A 14439-nucleotide genomic window follows, 5' to 3' on the forward strand; every position below is an offset into this window, starting at 1 on the left:
CCGCAGAGCTGTGTCTAAAGAGCACTAACCTATCGGTCATTGATTTGCGGCGGACGAATGCCTCTTCTGAGTTCTAGAACCTATCCCTTCGGGAGAAATCCACATTGTTGTATTGCGCGAGTCTATACCGTTGAGAACGATTACGCTGTGGACATTTGTGAATCTTGATTTATTGGTAATGCGTTCGACGTAATAATCACGTCCACTGAACTGATGATAACAGCTATTTGTGTTATTATAATGCTATTGTGATACATGTGATGTTCTTGATCTATATAATTGGTCGATCATGGGAAATAGCAGTAAGGCTCAAAGAAGTTTCAACCAGTTGAAATACTTGAACCACTTGGGTTCTACTAGAATGCATGATGCAGTGGCAATGGTCACACCGGGCTTATCGGGACTGGTAAGATTTATGGTAGAAACCCCACCTTCAATCACGACCTTACGACCCTTCGCCTCGACGACATTTGCCTCGAGCTTCACCGTTGACCCTGGGGGAGCCTGGTTGTGGAAATCAATCGCCAACTTTGCCGTGACCCCGCGTTTCAGAGGCAACAAGGGGAACCCAGCCATGCACAATCCTTCGTCCAAGATGGTGGCCATAACACCGTTGTGGATCTGGCCATCGGCACTGGTGAGGTTTTTCCCCAAATGGAAATAGGCCACCAACTTGCCATTCTTTTTGTCCATGAACCCAATGGGGTCAATTTCGAAGCCATCCTTGCCGAACATGAGACCGGTGCTTACCTGATTCTTCTGGTGTTGACTAGGCAAAGTGGCATTCTTAGACCAGAACTCAAAGTTGGGATCTTGGACCAACTTCTGGTACAAGCTAGTCTGTTCGATAGCCTTCACCACCTCGGGATTCGAGTGCACTGGCGCTTTTTCTGTCCACGCCAGCTTTCTCCAGTTCACCGGGAACATCGCCACACCCACGGCGAACGCCGTGAGCGGGATCGCCGTTCGAACCAACCCTTTGATCATTGAGACTGTGTGGCGTGGGGTAGTGGAGACACGCAAAACGCGAAGAGACCTCTAGGGGGTAGAAGGCGATCTGGGTGCGGCTACCGAGGAGCACACCACCCATATAAGATTACCACACTGTGGATATGTACACAGGTGAAATAGACTAAATAATTTATGATATCAATACTAAATCAATACAAAACCACAATTCCGATCTCATTTCAACGCATCGGTCATTTAGCGGTTCTTGAGGTCGACTTTGCCATGTTCAGCAATCAATTCAACGAGACGAGGAGGGTTAGCGCCTACAATCGTGTCGATCTTGAGACCGTTTTGGAAAAAGAGACACGTGGGCATGGCGGAGATTTGGTATTCTTGAGCGACGTCGGTGGCCTTGTCGACGTCTACTCTGCCAAACGACACTTCGGGGATCTTGTCCGACAACATGGCGAAAATGGGTTCCAAGGCCTTACAGGGACCACACCAGGTGGCGTAGAAATCAATCACCGTCAACTTGTCGGGTTTAACGAAATCCTTGAATTGAGTCAAGTCCGAGATTTCCTTGACATTACCCTTAGGAGCGGCCTTCGACGAATTGAAACGAAGCAACAGCTGAGTCGGGCGACAGGCAATGCCACGGAAAGGCGAGATCGAGGTTCTAGGGAGTACACGGAACATGGCGGGGATTGAATTGCTAACGATTCGGATTTTGGTGAGGGTTGCGGACTCATCCGGCATATAGACACGGGTAAATTTGTAATCAGCATCAATTGCTTGTGGTGAATCAACTATATTCACTGCTGAAAAGTTTTGTATAAATTGGTACTGTGAATTACAATGTGTTAACTTTAATTTGTGATGGCCAATGATAACTCAGCATAACGCAATGAGTTCGATCCCTGCTAGACGCATTTCTGAAAATTATCCGCATCGCTTCCCTGCACATTCGCCCTGGAAATATACGCGATGAGATATACCATCGAGTACTATCAATCACAGTATGGGGATCAAGGCGGCGAAGAGAAAACTCGAAACCGGCAAGGCCACGCAAAAGCTGAAAAAGGCTAAGGTTGTCGAACCCGTGGAATCCTCGGAAGCCCTGGAAGCGCTGCTGTCTGAAGATATCTCCGATTCGAGCGAAGATGAGCTCGACCAAATCAACACCTCTGGCGTCCAACCTGAAGACGACGACGAAGAGTCGGAAGCGGACGAGTTGGATGAGTTAGACAAGATGAGCGAGGACGACAATGACGACGAAAAGGACGCCGAAGACGATGATGAAGATGACGAAGATGAAGAACAACAAAACGACGATAAGCCCAAGGTGTCGCCCGAAGAGCGGGCCAAGGCGAGAAAGGAACAAAAGGAAGAGTTGAAGAAGCGGAAACTCCAACGGAAGGCTGGTACCGAAGTACAACAAATCAAGAAGCTCTGGGAAAAGCTCAGATGCACCAAACCCGTCCCCTCGAAGGAAGAAAGAGACAAGCTTGCCAACGAGATCTGGACGCTCTCGCAAGACGTTATTTTGGACTTGGTGCTTAAACACGATGCTCTGAGAGTGGTGCAGACGCTTGTCAAGTACTCGCCCCAAGAACGCCGGGACAAAATCGTCACTGCCCTCAAGGGCCACTTCTACGATCTTGCGACTAGTGCTTACGGTAAGTACTTGTTGGTGAAATTGTTGCACTACGGACTGAAAAATGCCAAGCAGATGGTGATCAACGAATTGCACGGTAAGCTCCGCAAGTTGATGCGTCACCGGGAAGGGGCGTACGTCGTCGAAGACTTGTTTGTGTTATACCTGACACAAGCGCAACGGAAACAGATGATGCGCGAGTTCTGGGGGTCGGAGTACGCCGTGTTCAAGGAGCTGGGCCAGGACCAGACCGTCGTCGACGTCATCCACTCGCTGCTGGAAAAGAAGCACTTGATCATGACCAACTTGTACGGCACCATCAGTGCCTCGGTCAACAAGGGCTCCACCGGGTTCCAGATCTTGCATGCGGCAATGAAGGAATACGTCGCCTGCTTGGTGGACGACGTCGAGGCCAACAACTCGCAGATCCGCGAGTTTGTCGAGTTGTTGCAAGAACAAGTCGCCGAATTGATCCACACCCCTGAAGGGCTGGACGTCGCCTGTACGCTTATCGCCCTTGCCACCGCCAAGGAAAGACGTAACATCGTCAAGCACTTGAAGCTGCATGCTGCGGATATGGTGAAGAACGAGCACGGGAACCTTGTGCTCATCACTTTGTACATGGTCACCGATGACACGGTGATGCTTACCAAGGCATTTGGCGAAGAGTTATACGGCCCCGAGGTACTCCCCGGCGTCGTTGTCGACAAATGGGGGCGTAGAGCTCCTCTCTATATTCTCAGAGGTCTCGACAAACGTTATTTCAACCCTAGAGTGCAAGCGTTGCTTAAGGGATACGAAACCTTGGCCTACGCCCACACCACCAAGAAGCCTCAAGACAAGCGTCAAGCCGAATTGAGAGAAGCGATGGTGCCGATGTTCTACCTGTCAATTCTCGCTCTTGGCGACGACTTCTCGCTGTTTTTCCTGGAAAACTTGGCGGCTCAATTCATCACTGAACTCATCCTCACTCCCGGCGACTACCCTCAACGTCAAGAATTGCTCGACAAAGTGGTGGAAGTGTCGACTTCGGGCGATGTTCGTGAAGACCACCACCTCCTCAACCACGCAGTGTTTGTCCTGAGAGCGTTGAAGCTGTTGATCCAGGGTACCCAATACAAGTTCAACCACGAGCTGAAAAAGGTGGAAAAAGTCGACGGTGTCGACGCCATCCCCGGTACCGGGGTCGACTTGGCCGAACGCATTGCTAAGGACATCGATGTCGCCCAGTGGGTGGCCGCCAACCAAGGCGCCTTCACCGTGGTGGCGTTGTACGAAGTGTTGCTGCTTGCCAAGCTGAGCGAGGCGAAGAAATTGCAAAAGCAGGTCAAGAAGTTGGCCAAGACCATCAAGGAGGACACCGACAACAAGGGGGCCCAGCTCTTGTTGGAGATTGTTTAGTTAATGAGTTAAGACGATAATTCTTCTAGTGGGGTATATTATTGTAGTCAGTCTAGGTATTCGACGTCGACGTGAGCTGAGCTGGCAGCAAACGACTCGCACAAATCACAATTCCGCACCGTAAGTGTCTTCAATGCTGGTGCCGGCACCTGGCATTGTCTCACCACACAATCCACCATCTCGATCACTGCCACATGAGGAGGGAACAGCGGGTTAAATAGAGCAAAGTGGCGGTCAAACTGGATCCCCACCAACCGGAGTCGATGGAGATTTTTCGGCCATGGCATGCCCTCTCCCCACGTTTCCCCTACAATGGTTAACGATTGCACGTGGTCGGGTGGTTCATCCAGAAACCGAAAGTCAGGTATCGCCAATTCTAAAGTCGTTAGCAGTTGGGGGAGTAATCCCGGTGGCACCACCACTTCAAAGAAATCCGATCCCACCACGTAACAGCGCAAAATTAAGTCATTACACTTGGATATAATGGTGTGTTGGACATCACTGGCGTAGATTTCGACCACATCGGCTTCGACCGAGCCGTAGTAGAATAGATCACCTTCGAAATGGAAATAACGACCGGAAAACTCGACGCCACCGACGTGGGAGGGCGCTTGGTACCCTTGGTGAAGTCGAAGACGACTGGGGTCCCCCCGACATTGGATAAGCTCTAGCAGATCCAATTGCAATCGAGGATTAAGCATGGTGACATACTCTAGCCGGAGCAGCAAATTGAAGGTCTTTCCTGCGAAGTCTGCCAAGTCAATGTCGGGATAATCGTGGTTGTTGCCTGTGAGCAGTACCCGGCGAAACCGAGCAAATAAATTGCAATCTGGGGAGATATTTAGAGCCTTTTGCCCTCCCAGCAACCATCGAGACCACCAGTGTGCTGGCTCCTGACGTTGGAGCACGTCAACGTTCAAATATAGATAGTGTTGCGGACTCAAAGCCGCCACAGTGTCAAGGACGGGGTGGAGCCGGGAACATCGTATAAGCACCAGACACACTCGGCGAAGCTCCTCCGAAGGTAGCTGACAGAGAATCTCGCCAAGGATATCATTAGGGAACCGATTGACGATATCGGTGGTGGCCATGGGGTGAGACACAAAATGTGGGTGAGGTTGGCGGGTAAATATCGGATCACCGGAATCTGCCTCAAAGAGCACTAAGACCTAAGGCAACGTCACAATTGATAAAACGGCGGGGTGTACCCCCTTGAAATAATTTGGATCTCGTGTCTAATGATCCGCACTTTCTTTAACTACAAGGTATGGTGGCTCCGCACTGATGCCCCTGTGTACGCAAGTCTACACTAAAGAAAGTCATGTCTCATCTTATCGTCGTACCTAGTCATCAAAATTCTTCAAAATACTCGTCATCCATGTCCTCATCCTCCATTTCCTCATCCACTTCAAAATCCTCCGATATGCCAATCTCGTCCGCCTGCGAGTCGTACTCGCTGTCTTCACTGCTTGCCAGCGCCGTGTAGCTTTCCACTACCCGCGGCATGTAGTCAGGGTTATGGTTTTCGTCCTTCCAGTCCACCTCATCGTCCAAGTCCTCCACTTGCTCCCCATAGAGAATCGCGTCAGGGTCGACAGCGTCATCACCGGCGGGCTCATCCACCCCGTACTCTTTAAACCATTTGAGCTCCTCACCACAACGTAAACATCTTTCCGCCGATCCCCGAATTTCCATTGAGTTAAATTTGGCAGCAAGACAAATGTAACAATATATATGGCCACAATTGGTTTCGTATGCATTGGTGATTTCTCCAATCGACTCCAACCGTGACTGCCCGGACTGCTGAGCCATCATGTTATTCTGATGGCAGATGGCACACTGGTTGATCGGCAAATTGGTGAAGGGAGTCACCTTGGTGCCTTGCTGCTTCCCCTTGCGACCACGGGGCCGTAAAAGGCGTCTCACCATGTTTCTGAGCTTGTTGAGCTGCAAAAGAGGCATCAAAAACACCAAGAACTCCGTCATGACGTTCCATGCCAATTGACGGTTCTGGAATTCAAAATTCACGTTGTTCCCGTTAAACTTGAGCAAGTCAGAAATGATGGGGGTGAGGGTGATTCCCATGACGCGATACACTAAGTTGATATGCTTACCGTCAGTCAAGAAAAGGATGAAATTCACCAAGTTGAGCACCTTAAGAAGGTTCTCACTGTACTTGAGAAGCACCTTGTTGTGACGCACCAAAAATCTTTTAAAATCGGCCCAGGCTCCCACACCTTCAACTTCGCCTTCATTGTCAAACCGATACAAGTACGCCGCCACTTTTTTGTATAGGTATTCGGCAATGATAAGAAGGAAAAGGCCAAACTTCTTGTTAAACCCAATTGGACGGGTGGTGTTACCGTCAGAAAGCTTCAAGTTCTGAAGCTGTAGACCGTAAGACAGAGCTTTACGCCCCACTGTGAGTCTGAACACCACGAGTTTCACCAATAACGTGTATAAATCCAGGTGTTGGGAAAACAGAAACCGCCACTGAGGTAATAGCTTGAGACAATCCTTAAGCTGATCGATCAAAAGATCATTGAGTTCAGTATCAAGAATATGCCCATCCAATTGCGACACCCGAGGCGCTGGGTACGCCATTGGCATCGTCAGCTTTGTTGGCATAATTCAACAACCTGACCCCACACTAGAGTTTTTTCGTGCGGCTCACTCACAGAAATCAGGCGACTTTACCGAGGCAAATTGATTACAATGAGGGAGGTAGACAAAATGTGGCAATCCCTGGGTGTCGCGCTTGAAAAACGACGTGCAAAAGCGAATTTGTGATAATAGGTCGTGCGTAAACCGAAAACGCCAACTTCACCGTTCATCAGACAAAAATACACACACTACAATCTTTCACGTGATCACTATGACGAATGTATAATTTGCTTAAAAAATCTAAATCCAGTTCGCTGATCGTGGGATAAAAAACTTCTATCGAATTGATTCTAATGTATAACCTATTGGCCACTTGTGCGAGTTCCTCTCAGAAACCAAAGTCAAAGCCCAGCATATCGGGCTCTTCAAATGCTACTTGCGGTGGAGGTGCCTTGTTCGAGGTCACCTTCGAGCTAGTAGCTTCTTTATCCTTTTGTTTCTGAGGTGGATTTTTGAGGTCGCTAATCAGCATACGCCGATGGATCGGCGAGTTGGTGACATCAATAACACTCACACGACGTTGCTTCGTCGGCAGGGTTGGTTGTTCTAACACGATGACTTCGTGTTCGAATTGCCAATGATGAAGCATCACGAGTGACATGTAATCACAGCCCATTCTCGAGTAGATCAGGCACACTTTAGTGATGAACTGGAACTCCTCAAGAGGAGTGACTCCTTTGGCACCTTGTTGATACTTAACCTTATTTTGTCGCAAATTGTTGAACAAAAGCGCAATAACTGGGTCATCACGGAGGAACGAGTGTCCCTTGAGAGTCGTCACGGTGTTGTCGATATAGCGTTCAACACATTGTTCGCTAAACTGGGATTTGTTAGCGGAGAATATCTTCATGGGAGCTTTGATGAGAGCCTGAACCGAAAGCTCTTTATGTCCAAGTTGCCAGAACACCCACAGAGATAACCAACGACTACCTCTGGAAATAGCATCTGGAACAATGTAGTTTTCAACCACAGCGATGGCAGCTGATTTATCATCATCGAACAGAGTTGCACGCCAAAGTTTGGCCACTGCAAGTGCCAAATCCACATCGCCCACTTTCGTAGCAAGTAAGGTGCAACAATCAATGGGCAGATCACCTAAAAGAAAGAAATAAGCGGCATCAAGGTAACGATGTTTACCAAGTAATGCGTATGCGTTCTTATTAGCTGCCAGTCTCCATCTTTCTTGGGTAAAGTCATTAGATAAAAACTTGACCATCTTAACCTTTTCAGGATGCAGCACAGTTTTCCACAACCCAAGCAAAATCTGTTTTTTGCGAAGGGCCAAATAGATGAGCAGAATCACTCCCAGTGGATCACGCAGCTCGCTGAACTGATAGCGAACACACTGCTCCATAATGCTCATTAGTTTCAAATCATCAACCCAATACACCAAAAGAGTTTGGCGAATTGCACTCCAAGTGATTTTGCCTTTGAAGTAATCCAGCTCAACCACTGACAAAATCATAGGCTTGTTATCACAATGAAGTGCCCACAGCATGTCCCGCATGGTGAGTTGTTGTTGCTTAGGATTACTCATAAACAACTTGAAGCCCAAAAGGAATCGGAGACCGTTCTCATCCAACAGAACTAGCAATTTGACAAGTTCGGCCACAAGCAGAACTAAAACAGTAAGAGTTCGTTGCTGGTGACGGGTAAGCAATGGTAAAGTAACCTTATTCAATGCTTCCACTAACAACTTGGCAAGCCCCAGGTTGAATTTGTCAAACACACCAACCAGGTCTCCGTTTGACTCCAGTGCATCATAAACGTCTGGAGTCAGCTCACGATTATGATTCTTGCAAGAGGTGAGACCGTTTTTCCTCAGTTCGGTATCCAAGTCATAACCTAGATCCCAAGTTATATGATCATTGCGGATGGCTGCAAACAATTTAACGAAAATGTCACTCACAAAAGAGTACTGACCCATATATAAGCACTGGACCACAATCTGTGGATGATACACCGGAAGAGGACCATTGAGAACACTAGCCAAGTGGTTAACGTCGTAAACGACTTCTTCCTGGCCAGCGGGCGCCAATAACAACTGACGAATTGTCAGATCGAGTTGGTTACTGTTGCTCAAGTGAATCCATTTGTCATCGATGAAGAATTGGTTCCCACATCCAATAACGAGGTAGCAATCGTTGATCCAAACCAGGTCTCCAATGGAATGCAGAGTGTAGTTCGAGATATCAACATTCTCGATCACAGCGAAAGTAGGCACGTTGTTTGTGTAATCGTAGCGCAATTGCGTGTACAAAAGTACATGGCGATCGAAGCCAACCAGTAAAATGGCATTCGTCGCAGATTGTACCTGGCCTGAATGAACGAACGTCCAGTCAAGATCTGTGACCTTATCGCCACTGTCAAACTTCTCTTCGTATTCCAAAAGACCCGAACGGGTTTCCCAGATCAGTAGGTTGCACCCCAGTCCATCAACTACAGCGACCCGATCAATGACATCAGAACCATGAATCTTACTAGCGTTTTGCACACCAGTGGAAATCTCGTAGTTCAACTTCCATGTAATGTTTTTGCCCTTGAATTGAACACCATAAATCCGCATGGTGCCCGAAGCATCTATAACTGAAAGTAAATTGCCTTGGGGGTTAATGGTATTGAACTGAGTGATCAAGTGAATCGGCTCTTCTTGCGGTAAATCAGAGATTGTTGTTCTCTTAATTGAAACCTCACCTCGTTTATCCACGTTAATCGTCCAACTGTAAATCTTGTTATGGCAAAAAATGGCGATGATATGATACACATTCTTAGTGGTTCCAGGGACCATTACAAACAGCCTCGGTGCCCCAAACGTGCCGATATCGTCGATGTGTTCTCTCGATATAAGCTTTGCGGGGATGTCCTCGTAGAATTTGCTGTCACAATCCCAAACACTTATGTCACCCAATTTGTCAATAGTCACCACTAAATGGCGACGGAACTGGTTGTCCGACAGAATAATATCGCTGATAACCACCGCCTTCAAAATCCGATTAGCTTCAGGGTCAGTCAGCCCAAGATCAATTTCAAACCGTTTCGAGAGCGACATGCGCTGATTAGGGCCCTTGCCAAGGAAAAGTGGCTCCCATACGTAGTTGTGACAACTAAAGTTGGAGGTGGATAACAAGATATTGCTTGCCAGATCAACAGTATTCAGCCGGTAAAGTTTTTGTATCAGTTTGCGGTTACCAAGTAGTTTGTTGAGCAACGTCAAGTTCTTCTTTTCAGGGGTGATTTCCAAAAGATCTTCACGTATCGTGCACTTGATGCGATCGTGTACCAACAACAGCAATGGTGGTAGTTCTTCACTGCGGCGATTAGGGCTCCACAAAAAGTCGACCAACAATGTGATAGGGCGATGATGAATAATAAAATCGTGCGAGCAGATGATATCCTCAGAGAGTTGCTCAGGGAATTGCGGTTTGGCATTCTCTTGCTGGATGGGAAAAGTGTATTTCGGTAATGGTGCCCAATCACCCCAAAGCTCCGCTAGTTGGACATTAGTTGGTGGGTGGTCGTTGACATTTTGCACGGCATACACTTTATGACGGAACTGTTTGATATCCACGGCGAAAAGCACATCATAGTTGAATTGAGGACCCAATAATGACTGGTCAATGACTATCAGTTCAACGCCAGCGCCAATTTCAAAATGGCCACATTGTTTCAAATGATGATGACCCAGAACATCGTAGAAACCCCACACGTACATATCGCCTTCATTGGTGAATGTGTAAATGACATGCAGCGATTCCGACCCAGAATTGTTGTGAGCCAAGTAACGCATATCACGAGTGGGATCTCGACCCACACTGCGTATCAGTGCTGCCTTCAGAGATAATGGTGTTGAGGCCACCAGTGATGTTGGACCTCTAAGATGAATTTGAGTCACCCACGAACCACGAGGGTGGGGGATATAGGCCACTTCAAACATCGTGTTCACTCCCACGTTCTGCCGTTGCCAGAACTTGACCAATCGGTCGTATACCAGTCGGGTAACAAATACTGTGCCATCAGCATTGACTTCAAGTTCCACCACTGGCGTAGGAAGCTTCTTGTGCCATCGGAGTTCCCAGTCGTCCATCGATTGCCAGCCATACATGTATACGTCACACAGAGCACATGCCACCAATAATTCGTTCTCCTGGTACGCCCACTTGACGCAATTGATGCGACCGGCACCCTTGAGGTCGAGTTTGGGTCCCACTTGGTGCCATTTTGGTTCCTTCATGTACTCGTTGACGGGGCCGTATATTACCACCAGCTCGTTCAAGGCAACGGCAATGAGTCCGTTATCAGGATTAAGGGCAATGGCTTCGGGATTGTGGGGGAGATATATTGTTTGTAACAGATGGGCGGCTTTAACGATGGTGGGGTGGGCCTCGTGATCACTGATGCTATCCAGCCCTATGATCAAATTGTTGCCCAGCCCATACACGATAAGATGATGCGACCGCCAGCATCCTTGGGCCACCGTCTGGCTGTACAGACTGGGCTCCCCCGGGACAAAGGTAATTGTCATGGTGTGGTGGTGGTCAAGAAATTATTGGCTCTGCCACTGTGCTCATATCGCACTTTTGTTGGTTAAGGGGCCCGGAAAGGCGATCGCAGCGCGCGACATCATATCGCACCACTCTTGTCTTCAGACCCCGCTACATCATGGGTGCTAGGTATGTGGGCTTTTTCATGCTATTGATGATGTTTTATCATAGACGTTACTAACGGTGAAGTTGCAAGGACCAGAAAAAGGCGTTGGCAATATGTCTTCAGCGGCTGCCATGCGTGTTGATCCAACGGAATACCCCCAAGGAGTGCTTGACCAACCCTGAGCTCAAGAAGGAGTTGCCTGAGCTTTGTGTGGCCTACTTCCGTGATTTCATGGAGTGCAAGAACGGGATGTTTGACATGAGAAAGAGAATGAGAGGTAACGCCCCGATTCTGACGGGGAAGTATGATGAGACTTACGACAACTTGAGTCTGGGTAACTTTGATGCCCACGAAGAGATGAAGAAGTTGGAGGTGTTGAACCGCAACTTGTCGAAGCAGCGGCAGCTTCAAGAGGAGGCGGAACGGGCGCGTCTTCAGGGTCGCTAGGAACTTGTATATAGCATATGATTAACGATCGATATTTATTCAAATTATATTAGGCCGGTGGGTAGAGGATCATGTATATGATTAGTCCGATTGCCCCAAGCAAGAGGAATAACTTGTGAATAATGCTGGACGGATTTTCAGCTTTGGCCATGATTGTCAGTTTGGAGTGGTGGGATATTTGAACTATATACTCATGAGATTTCCCAATTCGTCGACGACAATCGAATGCATGAAATGAAGTGCTTACCACATTTGCTAATATGAAATCGAAAGCTAAAAATGATGTTTAACATCTTAGGGAAACCACCTTATTTTCCATCGGTAACCAGCAACGAGTGGCTATGTTTGAGTAATTATCAAAGCACATGCAAAACGTATTACCCGTATGATTAAGTCTAATTAGGAGACCATTGCTTCATTTGCTGAATGTTTCATTAATCTTTACACTATAGGTCTATTTTAGGCTACCATATCTGGTACTCGCGCATCTCATCGCATCACGTATATATGGCGAAACGACTGATCAGAGACCGTGGCAGAACGGAGAAACGTCGAAGAACCAGAGATAACGATGACCTGAAACAAGAACCCATCGATGAACCTGTCGAAGATGCTCCCGAGCCAATTGTCGAAGCTCCAAGTGAGGATGAAGACGAAGGAGATATGGCTTATCAAGCGTTAGTGACCATCCTCAAGCTGGAACACAAGGAACCCAAGCCTAAATCTACCAAGAAACAAGCCAAGGAAGAAGAGGAAGATGATGATGAGGAGGACGACGAAGAGAACGCGGAAGAAGAAAGTGATGAAGAGTTGGCAGGTGAGAACCTTGCCGAGAACGATGACGATGATAACGAGGAGGATGAAGATGATGAAGAGATCGGTGGCATCGACGATGAGGAAGATGCACAAGATCCATTTGAGTCTCACTTCAACGCGGCATCGGAAGAGTTTGTCGCTAAAGCTGCTGACGATGTCAAGAACAAGTGGAGGCTTGCTAAGAAGACTAGAGTGAAGAACTATACTATACTTGAGAACTTGCCTCCTCTTGAGAAGCCGTTACCCATTGTGCCGAACCCAGAGAAGTTCCTCAAACAGAGAGTGAAGCTTGCTGTGGACTACCTGATGGAGAATGACCCTTTGGTAGAACCCATGCTCAATTACCAAGACATCAACTATGCCTACAAGTCACACACTAATCTGAAGTACCGTCGTCTATATGCTACCCATTGTGTCAACCATGTGTACAAAACTCGGGATCGCATCCTCAAAAACACTGAAAGACTCCACGCCAACGAAGACCTTGAAGTGCGCGACCAAGGTTTCACTCGACCTAAAGTACTCATCGTGTTGCCGACAAGAAACGCAGCTTATGAGACCATCGAACAACTCATCAAGTTTCTGGGAGTGGAGCAAGTTGAGAACCACAAGCGGTTTTTGACCCAATTCCACAGCACCGAGAAGGTTCCGGAAACTAAGCCCAATGACTTTAAAGACGCTTTCAAAGGTAACCTGAATGATTTCTTTTGCATTGGGCTCAAATTCACCCGTAAGGCTGTCAAGCTTTACTCTGCATTCTACTCCGCCGACATCATTGTTGCTTCGGCAATTGGGCTCGCCCGGATTCTTGAAAACCCCGACAAGACTAAACGTCAGTACGACTTTTTGTCATCGATTGAGGTGCTTGTGATCGACCGTGCTAACCACATTGAAATGCAAAATTGGGATAACGTTCAAACCATTTTGAAATACATTAATAAGATCCCAAAGGAATTTCACAACGCCGACTTTTCCCGCATTCGGATGTGGAGTATCAACGACCAGGCGGCCCTTTTCCGCCAAACACTTGTGTTCAGCGAGTTCACAACCCCTGCCATTAATAATGTGATTACTACTAAGCTGAAGAACCTTGCTGGGAAAATTCGGTTCAAACCGGTGATCACCGAAGCCAACTGCATTATGAACTCTGTGGCGCTTAGAATCCACCAGAAGTTCACCCGGTTCCTGCTGTCATCGCCCCAGGAAGACCCTGACGCTCGGTTCAAGCATTTTACCAACGCGGTTCTCCCCAATATCTTCAAGACCTCATCGTACGAAGATGGTATCCTTATATTCATCCCCCTGTACTTTGACTACTTGCGAGTGAAAAAGCACATGAAAGACAACACTCGCATTCTGTTTGTTGCCCTTGACGAATACCTGGACCAGCTGTCGCAGGATCGTGCCCGTTATCAATTTAATCTGGGGAAAGCCAAGGTGATGTTATATACCGAGCGGTTCCACCACTTCCACCGATTTGAGATCCTGGGGGTGAAGCTGGTATTCTTATACGGGCTCCCACTGAACCCGTTATTCTACAATGAGTTGCTTAGATGCATGGGGAAGATGGTGTTCAAAGAGCGGGCCGAGGCCGAATTGTGTATTTTGCGGGCGATGTATTCGAAATGGGACACCCCTGCTCTTGAGCGCATTGTTGGCAGTGAAAGAGCGGCGGTGATGATCAATGGCAACGAGCTGTACGAGTTTAAGTAGCGCCAGCATCTGTAAATATCATGAGCATAGAAAAAGTCATAATCCGTCATTAGCTTTGGAATGCCATTACGAAGCAGCCAATGGCCACGTAGGGACTCAATCTCTCACCGATCCGAGCAGCCTTCCAGAAGACCAGAAGCGCCCCG

General features: G+C 47.8%; 8 protein-coding genes across 8 annotated transcripts; 3 read left to right on the top strand and 5 right to left on the bottom strand. All coding sequences in view use genetic code 12, as the record gives it.

The window, feature by feature from the left end:
• Window positions 1–309: 309 nt before the first annotated feature.
• DIURU_003177 (uncharacterized protein) lies at window positions 310–987 on the bottom strand (the record flags this gene model as incomplete). Its single annotated transcript, XM_034155910.1, has 1 exon — window positions 310–987. One exon carries the CDS (start codon window positions 985–987, stop codon window positions 310–312), a length of 678 nt encoding a protein of 225 aa, XP_034011949.1.
• A 219-nt stretch (window positions 988–1206) lies between these two features.
• DIURU_003178 (thioredoxin family protein) lies at window positions 1207–1647 on the bottom strand (the record flags this gene model as incomplete). Its single annotated transcript, XM_034155911.1, has 1 exon — window positions 1207–1647. The coding sequence occupies one exon, from the start codon at window positions 1645–1647 to the stop codon at window positions 1207–1209; it is 441 nt and encodes a 146-aa protein (XP_034011950.1).
• Window positions 1648–1969: 322 nt separating this feature from the next.
• Window positions 1970–4006, top strand: DIURU_003179 (uncharacterized protein; the record flags this gene model as incomplete). The annotated part of the gene is made up of 1 exon (XM_034155912.1): window positions 1970–4006. The coding sequence occupies one exon, from the start codon at window positions 1970–1972 to the stop codon at window positions 4004–4006; it is 2037 nt and encodes a 678-aa protein (XP_034011951.1).
• A 47-nt stretch (window positions 4007–4053) lies between these two features.
• On the bottom strand, window positions 4054–5097 carry DIURU_003180 (uncharacterized protein; the record flags this gene model as incomplete). Its single annotated transcript, XM_034155914.1, has 1 exon — window positions 4054–5097. The coding sequence occupies one exon, from the start codon at window positions 5095–5097 to the stop codon at window positions 4054–4056; it is 1044 nt and encodes a 347-aa protein (XP_034011952.1).
• Window positions 5098–5356: 259 nt separating this feature from the next.
• On the bottom strand, window positions 5357–6634 carry PEX2 (ubiquitin-protein ligase peroxin 2; the record flags this gene model as incomplete). Its single annotated transcript, XM_034155915.1, has 1 exon — window positions 5357–6634. The coding sequence occupies one exon, from the start codon at window positions 6632–6634 to the stop codon at window positions 5357–5359; it is 1278 nt and encodes a 425-aa protein (XP_034011953.1).
• A 364-nt stretch (window positions 6635–6998) lies between these two features.
• Window positions 6999–11192, bottom strand: DIURU_003182 (uncharacterized protein; the record flags this gene model as incomplete). The annotated part of the gene is made up of 1 exon (XM_034155916.1): window positions 6999–11192. The coding sequence occupies one exon, from the start codon at window positions 11190–11192 to the stop codon at window positions 6999–7001; it is 4194 nt and encodes a 1397-aa protein (XP_034011954.1).
• A 137-nt stretch (window positions 11193–11329) lies between these two features.
• Window positions 11330–11764, top strand: DIURU_003183 (uncharacterized protein; the record flags this gene model as incomplete). Its single annotated transcript, XM_034155917.1, has 2 exons — window positions 11330–11340; window positions 11401–11764. The coding sequence occupies 2 exons, from the start codon at window positions 11330–11332 to the stop codon at window positions 11762–11764; spliced, it is 375 nt and encodes a 124-aa protein (XP_034011955.1).
• A 507-nt stretch (window positions 11765–12271) lies between these two features.
• DIURU_003184 (rRNA-binding ribosome biosynthesis protein) lies at window positions 12272–14293 on the top strand (the record flags this gene model as incomplete). The annotated part of the gene is made up of 1 exon (XM_034155918.1): window positions 12272–14293. One exon carries the CDS (start codon window positions 12272–12274, stop codon window positions 14291–14293), a length of 2022 nt encoding a protein of 673 aa, XP_034011956.1.
• Between the last annotated feature and the right edge of the window lie 146 nt (window positions 14294–14439).

Source organism: Diutina rugosa, assembly GCF_008704595.1.
Source record: "Diutina rugosa strain CBS 613 chromosome Unknown scaffold19_size194765, whole genome shotgun sequence".
Lineage (NCBI taxonomy): Eukaryota > Fungi > Ascomycota > Pichiomycetes > Serinales > Debaryomycetaceae > Diutina > Diutina rugosa.